This window comes from Megalobrama amblycephala, linkage group LG14, assembly GCF_018812025.1.
Source record: "Megalobrama amblycephala isolate DHTTF-2021 linkage group LG14, ASM1881202v1, whole genome shotgun sequence".
Classification (NCBI taxonomy): Eukaryota; Metazoa; Chordata; class Actinopteri; order Cypriniformes; family Xenocyprididae; genus Megalobrama; species Megalobrama amblycephala.
In genome coordinates, this window is record NC_063057.1 from 51539856 (window position 1) to 51553542 (window position 13687).

Here is a 13687-nt window from a genome sequence, read left to right on the forward strand (position 1 = left end):
TGACATTTAAAATTATATATGTGCACATACCAGTCTCATTAGCCGCTGTGTTATTTCAGTCAAACTCTACAGCACTTTCATAGAAGTCTGTGAGCAAAGTAACTTCATTTTCTCAAGCCTTACTCCATATATAATGCTTGTTCATGAAATGTCATAAATGTATAAACAATGATGCTGGAAATTCATCCAGTTGTGATTGAGCAACACTATTTTTATTGCATTTGCATATAAAAACACCATGTAACTCGTTGTGCACTGTTTGCACATACTATTAGGTGGTTTGTTGAAGGAAGGACTATCATACCTATTTTTGCATAATGGTTCCTATACATTTTCATTTCAAAATTGCATACTTTCCAGACTCAAATTTCCAAACCTCTAACCACATTTAACATAAATGGTTCATACAGCATTATATTCGGCAATACGTTTGGTATATAGCAGTCATCTGTAAATATTCTTATTTTCTCAACATGAGGGTGAGTAATTAAAGACAGAATTTTCATTTTTGGGTGAACTAACCCTTTAAGGACGGACCAGATCCATATTTAGAGGTCAGAATATCATAGAATTGAGGGCGGACACTTCTGACTTTGGCCAGGAAGTAACAACCAATCCACAACCTGGCAACCATCCACAACATTTGCACGATCAATCACCAGAAACATACTGTTGCCCTAACTTTATTCAGCAGAAAAGGGTATAAAAAAGTGTTCATAATAGCTAAAACAGCAAAGTATGCTTTTATTTTACAGTCCAGTTTTGTATTTTTTTTTTTTTTCCTCCCAAAATTCTTACTTCAAATATAGATAGTATAAAAAATAAATCGTTTTTTTCTACCTAAATTATAACAAACCAATTTTATGAGCTAATTTGTTTTTAAAGCTTCTGGTCTTCTGATTCAATTTGATTACAAAGTCAGAATAAGCAAGTGCTCAATTACCAAAAAAAAAAAAAAAAAAAAAAAAAAAAGTAATTAGTTGCAGTCCTAATTAACAGCACATCACCACACAGAGTGTACAAACAAGTGGAACAGATTTAAAGCGAGCTCACACTGCACACTACACATCAAACTATGTTCAAGCCATCTGGCTGCCCTCTCCATTCAAGCTTTACTGAATGTCAAAATGTCAGAGGTACAATCTCTATTAATCTCTCTGTAACAATCATCAACGATAATTAGTCATATAAAATAAATTCCATATTTTTTTCTGTGCTGTTTCTATCAAAGCGGCAAATTTAATTAATGAATAAATGAAATCACAAACAAAACTGGATTATAGTAATTTTCCAGGAAAAAACTATATTTAGACAATATAAATTTTTGATGATGCTTGCCAAGTTGAGCCAAATACTGCTGATAGGGGGCGCTACACCTGAAAAACCCACTACTTTGCAACCGTTTGATCAACCAAGTTGAAACTAAATATGGGTCTTCTTTGGGGCGAACTTCAATTAGTGAAGTTCAAAACAGACTTGCTTATGGTAAAAGACAGAACTTTGCGTAACGAAAATGTGCACATAGAATTTTTTAATTGTGTTCGACAATCACTAAAGGATCACTAAACTTTTGCTATGAAAACACTCTGCTTTAAAGGGTTAGTTCACCCAAAAATGAAAATAATGTAATTTATTACTCACCCTCATGTCGTTCCACACCCGTAAGAGCTTTGTTCATCTTCGGAAAACAAATTAAGATATTGTTGATGAAATCCGATGGCTCAGTGAGGCCTCTATTGAGAGCAAAGCCATTGAAAGTCTCAAGATCCATAAAGGTACTAAAAACATATTAGAAACAGTTCATGTGAGTCACAGTGGTTCTATCTTCATATTATAAAGCGATAAAAATACTTTTTGTGCACCAAAAAAACAAAATAACAACTTTTCAACAATATCTAGCAATGGGCCGATTTCAAAACACTGCTTCATGAAGCTTCTGAGCTTTATGAATCTTTTGTTTCGAATTAGTGATTCGGATCTCCTGTTAAACGCCTAAACTGCTGAAATCACGTGACTTTGGCGCTCTGATCCACTGATTCGATTCGTAAAGCTCTGAAGCGCTGTTTTGAAATCAGCCCATCACTAGATATTGTTGAAAAGTCGTTGTTTTTTGGTTTTTGCTGCACAAAAAGTATTCTTGACACTTAAAATATTAAGACTCACATGAACTGTTTCAAATATGTTTTTAGTACCTTTTATGGACCTTGAGAGTTTCAATGGCTTTGCTCTCAATAGAGGCCTCACTGAGCCATCAGATTTTATCAACAATATCTTAATTTGTTTTCCAAAGATGAACAAAGGTCTTAGGGGTATAGAACGACATGAGGGTAAGTAATAAATTACATTATTTTCATTTTTGGGTGAACTAACCCTTTAATGATACATTTATTTATTTTTTTTAGAAATTATTATTTGGTGCAACAATCATTTTCCACACTTTTTTTGGGGGAAATTAATAGAATAAGATTGCATACTTTTCCAAACTGCATAGGAACCATGATTTAAAGGTGCTCTAAGCGATCCTGGGCAGAGTAACTTCCTGTTGATGTTCGAAGTGTTGTCAAAAAAAAAAAAAAAAAAAAAAAAGAGGCTAGCTAGACCCTCCCTCCTCCTCCTCCCCCTCCCCTTTGTGCTTCCTGAAACAGTCATGAATGCGCATTTAAAATCATTCTTGTCGGTTATTGGCTGGAGCATGTTTTGTGGTCCAGGCTGCACCAGTTTGTTTTTATTGCTGTTTTCGGAGCTTGTGGCACCTACAGAGACCGCGTTTTTTTACAGTGTGTTCAGGGGACAGGCAGCTAGCGGATAGTGAGGAGATGTTTGCTGTATGTGACAAAAAATGTTTTGGCCTAAAAACGCGTGACATCGCTTAGAGCACCTTTAAGGATGGACCAGATCCATATTTAGAGGTCAGAATATCATAGACTTGGGAGTGGGCACTTCTGACTTGCACCAGTAAGCAACCACCAAGAAATGCCTGGCAACCATACACAACATTTGCACGGTCAATCACCAGAAACATACTTGAGCCAAATATTGCTCATATGGGGGCGCTAGATCAACCAAATTGAAACTAAATACGGGTCTTCTTTGGGGCAAATCAGGGGTGAAGTGAATATCAAGCAACTCTTTCAAAAGAATCAAATAGTCACTTCCATATTTGTAGCCACTTTTGCTCCAGAATTTCAGAATGACCAAATACACTTTTTTTTTCTCTAAAAGTACTATTCAGTTAGAATAGTCACATGACTTTCTGATGCATTTCTAAACTCTAAACAGGTACATGATGCAATTCTTACTTTTCCTCTGCGCATTCATTTACTGGCATTATTCCCGCCAGTAGCTCTCCAAGGCACTGCTTCCATAACAAAAAAGCAGGTGTTTTGTAGGCGTGACCTCAGCACCTGAGCAGTGCATCTGTATCCGAACATCTGGGTGTGCATGAACGCACTGCGCCAATGTAAGCGAGAAGGGACGGACAGCTCACAGCTGCGAGGTCAGACAACCTTCGGCCTCTCTCGTTGATGTTCCAGGGCAGCTTCCTACGGGGAATGCCTGTCATGTCGGTAGGCCGCTGTGGGCCCTGACAAACATGCCCTAGCTGTACCCTGACTGAGCGAAGCCATATGGCGACGGAGGCAGAACGAACACGTCCCATGAACAAAGGTGTCGGAGCATCAAGCGTCTGCGGCGCCACGTAACCTGATCACTACACCGCAGGTCTGGGCTCAGACCTTCCCAGCAGCCGCATATTCTAAACCCCCAGCCTCATTAGAGCTGGAAGAGGTACCGTAACCTCTGTTCGGGACAGGAGAGTGACCAAGCATGCTACGTGCCTCAGCGTAGCGGCGAAGAAAAGAGAGCAAAAAGGGTTCGCCTGATTGATTTACATCCCCAACTTTATTACAGAAGAGAATATGATGTAAAACACCACGACAGTGCCAGATCTAAGAGCAGCCTGATTAAGGTCGACATGTGTCGTCCTTACAAGGGGGAAATTTGGAAATAATGCGACAGTAATCCAGGCAGCCTGATGAAGATGAGCATGGCAGAAACCCAACTCTCTGGCGACCAGCAATTACACCCTCCCTCTCTGGCACGTCTTTTATATATGGAAACTGCAAACCAAACTGAGTGAGGGCTGTTCAGAGGACAAGATAAAGGGAAGCTGGTGAGAGAGAGCTGTCATACATTAAAGACGCAAGGATGTGCGCACTTTGACCTTGCTGCATTAACTTTCAACTGAAATTCTAAAGACTTGTTGTGTCTCATAAGGAAAAAGACACAACAAAACTTTCCCTCGGCTGACAGCAGAGTATTCCCCTTTGGAAAGCAGTGAGAAACCAATAGCTTTTCTGTTGTGACCCTATTTTCTTGGCATGTTGTCCCTGTTGGCCCAGGTGGCAAGAATTAAAACATACTATTGCTATTTGCGTCTTGTCCTACCGAGTCGAACCGAATGATTTATGCTGTGAACACATCACACACTGACCCATAGGACTGAATCTAGAGAAGTGATTATCTGATGTGGACAAGAAATCCCCACCCAATTGACTCGATCAAATTAGGTTTGATCAGGGTAGATTAACTAAAATGAAGGAGTAATGGGAAATGTGAAAGAGGTGTTTGGCATCTAAACTTCACTCACAAAAAGCTCATTTCTGTTTGAGCAGCTGTTTGGGCAAGAAACAAAAAGTTGCAATTATTTAAGCAATTTCATATGAGTAAGAGTGCTGAAATTTAGACCAACAGCATGATTGGGAGTGTGATGTTGCTTTTATCCAACAGCTTAATAAACCAAAGGCAATATTCTGTCATTTACGTTTTAGAAAATACTGCCAGTTACGTTACCTATTTTTGCTCCACCATTGACAATACGTTTCAAACTAAGCCAAAGCAAAAACCATTGCGAATCGCACACTGCGTCCTATAAAAGGTAAATAAAAGGTATCTTTTCTATGTCCTAACCATCTGCGACAGTGATATGTCACAAGTGATAGGGGATTCTATTTTTGGAATGGTTTCTATTTCTGCGACATCATGGCTGACAGCTCAGGCATTGACTGTGTTTTGTATAACGTTAAAATGGTTTAATTTGACTGTGCATCATTGCGTATAACTTTAACAGCCATAATGAAAGCAACAATGGGTAATTTGGATTGTGTCTTATAGCCATGTCGTGTCTAGTGTGGACAGACAAATTGCTTATTGCTGAAAATATTATCGCATTTTAACTGGGTAGGACACGGTGACGGTCCTTTTCCAAATCAATATATTTGTGAATAACCAACACAACATCATAGAAATGTTTAAAGTCCCTGTAAAGAGAATTGTTTCTAAACACATTATAAATGTTACAAATGTATTGCTGAAACACATTACAAAGAATGTGAACTATATAGAACTGAATTGTGGAGTTAGACTGTTAAAAAGTTTTTCACCAATTCTGTGTTCAGGATTTTTTTTTGGCGGGGCTAAAATGGTGGCTCGATGATGCAAGTTCAAGCTTGTAAAAATGAAAGCGTAAATATCAACATTATAAAATTAAGTAAATCTACTCAACTTTTCAAATACTGGCGTTCCCATCATGCACTGGGCCTCGAATAATTAATGAGGTTGATTTTTTGCTGTTTTCCAGCTGTATTTACACTGTTTTATCATTGCTTTTGTGGTTAGGTTTAGTAACTTGCCATTTTGTGACATTTGGAGTTCATTTTCTACTCAAAATGGCACATGCATACTCAAAATCGACCCATCGAATGTTAGCGTCATTGTGTATTGTGTACCAAGTATTGAGGTCTCTGTGTTCAGGTGCTGTGTTACTTCTAATATGTAGATATGGTATCTACACAATATCTATTGTATTATTTACTTAAATGTTTCTAAGTAAAGCATACACTTTAATTAGAAAGTGTAGTTTAATTCAGTGTTATATTGTTTGAATAAAATGTATTGCGAAAAAAATGACAACCTTTTAGCCTACTGGCCAAGTTAAAATTACTTATTTTCTTTGTTAATTTTACTGAACTTAAGTAGAGTTTACTTAATTCCATATTTGAAATTTACTTAAAAAATATGCGTGCAAAAACTTGCAAAAGAAAAATTAAGTTCATTTTACTTAGTTTTTTTCAGTGCATAGCCCCACCCCTAACACTATAATAACTGTCAATAATGCACTAGAGCCATTGAGCATAGAGACAGAGCACATTTAGGCCATGCCCACACCGGGGGGTGGGGTGGGGCAATCCAACTGTCTCCATTGACTTTTTGCGTATTGCGTGAGGCTGCCTCCTTGTCATTTCTGACTTATAACAAAAAACAACTGCGTTATAACAAATGTCCAACTGCGTTCAGCACTTGCTTAGTGAGGTCTGATCGCGCTCTGACAGCGAAAGAGATGTCTAGCACTCATTGAAGTCTATGCGCGAGACATCACTGCCGTTGTCAGAGCGTGATCAGACCTCACTAAGCGAGTGCTGAACGCAGTTGGACATTGTGGTGTATTAGAGGTAAAAAATTATATAAATACTGTTCGGTTTCTCACACAAACCGATCGTTTCATGTCTTAGGACATCAATGTGTCGTCACAAGCCGCATGGTTTAATTTGGATTTGTCTATGCACGTTTTTTCGACTTATTGTTTGAGTTCCCATTCACTCCCATTATTTGACTGACAGACGGCAACGGTTGCAGTTAAAAATCATCATTTGTGTTCTACTGAAGAAACAAAGTCACCTACATCTTGGATGCGCTGGGGGTAAGCAGATAAACATCAAATGTTCATTTTTGGGTGAACTATCCGTTTAATATTGCTTTACAGGGATTTTAAGTATTTTACGTTGTGGCAAATTAGTGGAATTCGTACAGTCTCATTTGTAAATTTTCATACGATCTGCTTACGCCTCAATGACAGTTGAGTTTAGGGGTGGACCATCCTGTTTACTTTTTTTCTAAAAGAAAACCATTTGTTTGAATTGAATTAACATGAAATCATGTTTTCTCATGAGATTGAGTTGGAATACCTCATAAAATCTGGTGGATATTTGTTTATTTATTTATTTTTTTTACAATTATTAGGGTAGATCATTCTAAAATGATGGTATCACAATGATAAAGTTTATACTTTTAAGTACACAATGTTAAAAAAAAAAAAAACACACTGTGTTCATTTAATTTGATTTAAGCATTTTCTGAACATATTATTAAATTGTGCGATATTATATATCTGGTGCATATGCGCTAAATGGTAGGCCATAAATAAACTGCCCTAATAAAAAACAGTCCAAGCGCACAGATCTGTCAGGATCACTAACTGCATCCTTCATAATTACTCACTAAGTAGAAGTTGTTTAGCTAAAAACTGGTGAAGAAAAAAAATAGAAAAGGGAAAAAAAGAGGCAGACGTCATATGCATGAATCTCAAATATCAATTGTTCCCTTTCACTGGTTTCTTTGCAAGGCACTTCCAAACCCCATTTGAATGTCTAATAGAAGACATTATCTGTAATCAAGAGTGGCTAAACACAATAAATGTGACAGGCGAAAAGCTCTGGAGCCTGACAATGTGAAGGTTACTCAAGAACAAGGCTGAGTACAAAGACTTCAACTGATAATGCTCAATCACCAGGCTCATTAAACCATGTTAATGTGCTTGTCTCGATGAAATACATCACATTTCCTGATTCAAAACTGCTAGACTGATGAAAACTAAAAGAACATCTAGTTTTAGGTTTCAGAGAGGTACACTTTGTTTTTCAGTCAAGACAGATGTAGGTACAGTACCACCTGCCTAAATGTAGCTGTCCTCGTGTTTGGAAAAAGGAGGAGGAATTTCTTTAGTAGAAAATCCATGTTTTAATCAGCTACTTTTCAACCTTATTTTACTTCTGATGGTTCTCGTAAATAACTGAATAATCAAACTGGAAGAGACAAGAAAGCTTCTGCTAGAGCAAAAGTATAGAATTGAGCAGGCAATCAAAGCAAAAGTGGAAGAAAAAACAAGCAGCTCTATATATAGCATAAAAACTGAGGAGAGTGAAACACACAAAGTCTCTGTCTCTATTTCCCACATAGACACAAAATGAGTGTGGTAAATACATCAACAATATGCTCTGACTGCAGTCTTTCTCTCAGAAATTAAAGCAATCATTGGGTCTAATGCAGACTGAGGAGATAGAGGCCTTGTGCGGGAGGAGAGGAGAGGGCTTCCTGTCTCTGAGAAATGGGCATTGAATTCTGATTACGGCCACCTAATAGAAAGTAATGAGAGAGGCTTATGCTCCAGTGCCTTTTGCTTTCCTGGCCAGAGCAGCGAGCGCTCTCCACTAAAGGCCAAAGCACTGGTGCACTGATTGGGGCTGACACTGCAGCTGGGGGGGTGGGGGTGGGGTGGTATGGGTTAGTCAGAGAGACAAAGAGATAAAGAGAGAGAGAGAGAGAGAGAGAGAGAGAGAGAGAAAGGACACGGGCAGAAAAAAAGAATATGGAAGCAAGTAGGCTGTGCTTCACTGAAGGTACGCACCATCAATCCGGCTGACCAGCTCCTCCAGTGCCTTCACTTTCCTTTGAATACCAGGCTGGGCGAAGGTGTAGTTGTCCTTGAGGGAAAAGAGAGAAAGATGAGAAACTTCAAACTATACACATATTTGCTCAATTAAACAACAACAACAAAAAAATAGTAATTATAAATAGTAAAAATAGTAAAAAAAATTGTGGAAATTTGGGGAAAAAAATGTCCTAAATGCCTTTGAGTTTACATCACAGTTAAATGTTGTAAGTCTGATTTTGTGTCAATACTTGTTTTACAAGTTCCATTGTTAATAGTTACAACAATGTTACTTTATTAGGAGTTGCTTATGAAAATGTTACTCATAATGAGTTTGAGTTTTAAGTTTAATACTTACAAGTTTCAATGTGTAAGTTTGAGAGTATGCCAGCTCTACTTAAAGGGTTAGTTCACCCAAAAATGAAAATTCTGTCATTACGCACCCTCATGTCGTTCCACAATCGTAAGACCGTCGTTCATCTTCAAAACACAAATTAAGATATTTTTCATAAAACCCCATGGCTCAGTGAGGCCTGCATTGCCAGCAAGACAATTAACACTTTCAATGCCCAGAAAGCTACTAAAGACTTACATTAAGACCTTAATGTTATGAAGCGAAGAGAAAAAAGCAAATAACGACTTTATTCAACAATACCTAGTGATGGGCGATTTCAAAACACTGCTTCATGAAGCTTCGAAGCTTAACAAATCTTTTGTTTTGAATCAGTGGTTCAAAGCATGTATCAAAAAGGTTGCCAACGTCACATGATTTCAGTAAATGAGGCTTTGTTACGTCATAAATGTTTCGAAATTTCAATGGTTCACCACTGGGGGCATGACTTTGGCAGTTTGATTCATGCTCTGAACCACTGATTCAAAACAAAAGATTTGTTAAGCTTTGAAGCTTCATGAAGCAGTGTTTTGAAATCGCCCATCACCAGATATTGTTGAATAAAGTCTTTATTTGTTTGTTTTTTAGTGCACAAAAAAGTATTCTCGTCACTTCATAACATTATGGTTGAACCACTGTAGTCACATGAACTGTTTTAAATACGTCATTAGTAGCTTTCTGGGCATTGAAAGTGTTAATTGCATTGCTGGCAATGCAGGCCTCACTGAGCCATTGGGTTTTATGGAAAAATATCTTAATTTGTGTTCCAAAGATGAGCAAAGGTATTATGGGTGTGGAACGACATGAGGGTGAGTAATTAATGGCAGAATTTTCATTTTTGGGTGAACTAACCCTTTAAGTTTACGCAGATGTCATAAACTTGAAATTAGTAACATTGGTGTAAAAATCAAACTCGCAATGAGTAACAATGTCATAAACTTGTAAACTAAAAAAAAAAATGCTGGGTTGTTTCAACCCATGTTTGGGTCAAATATGGACAAACCTAACCGTTGGATTTAAAAATGTAATTTAAACCAACAATTGGGTTTGTCCATATTTGACCCAAACATGGGTTGAAACAACCTAGTATTTTATAGAGTGGAACTTTCACAGGTAACACTAGCATTAAAAGTTCAAGTAACACTGGTGTAAACTAATAATGATTAACATTGTCGTAAAAACATGAAACAAATAATGTCACTTATATGTTTATGAGAGTATATTCTTGATAGGCTCCAGCTCTTTTTGGTGTACTGGCAAATGTATTATTTCTAGAGGTTCTAGTTTTAACATGCACAATATTTCTACTGTAAAAAATTAGTTGGTAAACGTAATGGATACAGGGATACATGTAAACAATGTAGAGACACGCGAACACAATGGCACACTGGATACAGCACACACCGAAAACACCCCATACATATGCACATGTATGCACATTTACATGCACCACTGCCCATCCGTACTGGGAAGGAAACTGTGTGCTGGCAGAGCTCAACTGCGTGCTGGGAATAGTGATCCCTATAATTAAGTGATAATATTCATCAAGGTCCTGTGGCCCACAGTGCAGCTTAATTACCACATTCATTTCAGCCTACGTTAAAAGACCCTTCTTGACCAGACAGCTACTTAAGAGACCCCCACCCACATATATCTCTCCCCAAGCCTCAGTGGGATTCCCTTTGTGCTCCCACTGGAGGAAACTTAGACTAGCTACTGCTCATAGAACAGAGCACAAGTTCAGCTGTCAAGAGCCAGCGTAAAACAAGCTGTGGGTTAGGGATGATAAATTGGGTGGTTTGCTATGCTGAGATTGTCAGCCATGGATATAATGAACAGAAGCTGAAGACCCATCATTCACAGCAATAAAGCTTCTGATGTGAAGGAGGTATGTATACAAGGAAAATAACAGACTGAGTGTGCACCTACGTATTGTATGTGAGAGGGAAATTCAACCGTAAACGGGTCCAAAGATACCTGCTGTGAAAACTCCCCCTAAACCAAACTGTGTGAGGAAAAGATGTAGCATGCGACAGAGCAAGTTAATAACTTGGAAGGTCATATAAATGTGTGTGTAGGACAGAGTACAGCTAAAAAAAAATAAAAATAACAAAGAACACAGAGGTTTTAGGATAGTCTTGCACTTTTGCTTTCAACCTTCACTGACTACATTTTTTAATCTCTCTTACTCATTTACTGGAATGCAAGGCAGGACAGCGGCTGCTCATATTTTTTTAGATGAAGTTTAACATCAAAATCACTGTCATAATGACCATAAGAATGGATAACTTCATTGGAAAAAATGGAGAAATGACAGTTTGAGTGACAATAATTGTGACACCTTATCAAGCGGTCTGAGTTATATCATACTTAATGGGGACACCTTCATACAAACTCTTGAAACTTAAGTACATTTAGTGGCAAAAGAGATTCGTAATTGTATAGAAGCTACATTCAAATGGCAGCTAGCCTTTTCCTTTACATTAAATTGCACCGATATCAGTATTCTCTGGCTTTTTACCCCAATCAATTTTCATTGGATCAATCTCAAGTGGCTCTTTTGAGGGATCCAAAATTTGTCAAGAGGTAATGACTGTAGGAGAGTTAATTATACACTTTGGAAAATCACCTAATTGCTTGCCAAATATCATGGTCCCCTGTGCTTTGGCAACCCCAACAAGTGCAAATACCCTGGACTGAACAAAGAGAAGAATTTTCGTAATCAGTCTTCAATTTGCAAAGGTGGACAGACAGATATTCTGCACTATGTGAGTAGGTCTATGGCTCCATCTTTGATGAGACTTCAGAGAGTCAGGATGCTTTAATGTAGCCTGGGAGCAGCTGAGGCGGCAAACACCCGCGAGGGGAGAGAAGTCATTAACCGATAAACAATTTCAGCTGTCCTTCAGGCTCAGATGTGCAGCCTCGGCGCTCCAGAGGTGCCTTAGATGAATACATGAATAGCTGGATCCCGACCATTAAAAACAGCCACCTCCTCTTTACCGTGACCTCGAAACAGGACTTTAAAGGGGCAGCACAATGAGGCGGCACTGAAACAGATGGGGCGTCGGTGGCCGAGTCCGTGCTTGGCCTACTTTCACAGGTCTACACCTAATCTTCAGCTGGAGCACTGACCCTGGAGGATGCTTGTGGCTCAGTGAACATTAACGCTCCATGCCGGGCTAATCTATCTCCGCAGGAGTCCCTGAGAGTTAGGGCAAACCAGCCCTGTTGTGGGGAAAGGGGTAAGAGTCACGATTCGAGCTAGTCACAATCAGGTCAGATCTGAGAACATATTACAAGGGCATCTTGTGGGCAAAGTCTTGGCTCCAACTCTCGCATACCTACCAACAGTCAAAACTGACTCAGAAACAACACTCTTTTGGAATACTAAGCCACACCTGGGACTGTCAGTTTAATGTTGTTTCTTCACTAATTTACAACACAAAAACATGACAATGCTGTGTCCAAGAGACATTTTCCTAGAAGGTTTAGCAAGTGAAAGATAATATAACTGCTCCTCATCCAAAGAGATCAGGAAGGATTTAGAAAACTAAACACTGGACAGGATGCATTATGCCATGTCATGTCACAAACAGAGCAGGTAGTTCCCACTGTAGCTGAAGAGTGAACATTGTAGTTTCATGACATTTATAATGAGACACCAGACAATATGCTTTTTATGGCTTTCTTTGTGGAACTTTAAGATATCGTTTGATTCTAAACTTCGACATTCAGTCTCTCTCTTCCATGTTTTATAATTACAATGAGATTTAAGGTGTTTGCAGAGCTTCCCTGCATGACACTGCAGAAATAGAGACCAAGTAACACCGCTCTTGGATACGACTCCTTCCTTGTTTATGCTAACAGACAAAACTGACTCCAACAACACTCCAATGGGATGAAGACCGAAAAGAGATCACCAGTTTAATTGTGTTGTTCATCTGTTGCTTTAACTCTGTGAGATTGCCTTGGAGACAACATCTGATAAGAAATCCATTGGATGGCAGGAGCTAAACAAGTTAAATGCCTCTTTCTCTTGCTCCTTGTATGTCATGTTCTGGAGACACATGGATGCAATGCAATTACCTCAGCGGCAGGAAGAGTGGGTCAGTCTTAAGCATGCATTAAGCCTGCCCAGAGACCTCTGTAATTACGTCTGCATTATTAAAACACCGTGCCTTAATGAAGTGCAGGTGCTCTTACACACTAAACCCTGGGAGAGGTAAACAATCCAGTATCCACAGAAATATCACTAACCAGCTCTGAACCAAGCTTAGAAGATCCTGAAATCTTGAAAAGGAGAACTAGGAAGGGTTTGACTTGTACCTCTATAACATGCTGTGACAGGAAGGGCTCTGATGATACAAGCAGGTGCAAAATTTCCCGCTGGATCCTCTTTAGAGAGCATCCTCTTTTCCAGGGATTTGTTTAAAGCTTTGGCTTGGGCACAAGGCAATCCTTTTTGTTTTTTTTTTGTTCACTACATCTTTGATCTGGTAAAGTGACTGGAGCTTCTCAACTGAAGCTTTTTTATGATGTTATACTGTCCAAACTGTCCATCAGTCACCTTCAGTAGATTACTAATCTCCCTTTGACACTTCCTACAAAGGGACTGATTTCTCCGCTGGGTGAAAAAAAATAAAGCCACAGATTGAACAAAAAAATCTGAGATCAACAGAAGAAGGTGGTGGCTTTTTTGTGTGAATAAGTGTTTATAAGTGAATAACTGATATGAAGGCCAGTCCTTT

At 38.7% G+C, this 13687-nt stretch overlaps 1 protein-coding gene across 3 annotated transcripts in view; it reads right to left on the bottom strand.

The window, feature by feature from the left end:
* Window positions 1-13687, bottom strand: part of tbc1d22a (TBC1 domain family, member 22a) — a 191858-nt gene that overhangs the window by 73139 nt on the left and 105032 nt on the right. For all 3 annotated transcript variants that reach the window (XM_048154976.1, XM_048154978.1, XM_048154977.1), the window contains one exon: window positions 8522-8597. In XM_048154976.1, the coding sequence (XP_048010933.1) occupies window positions 8522-8597 (76 nt within the window). The remainder of the gene's footprint in view (window positions 1-8521; window positions 8598-13687) is intronic.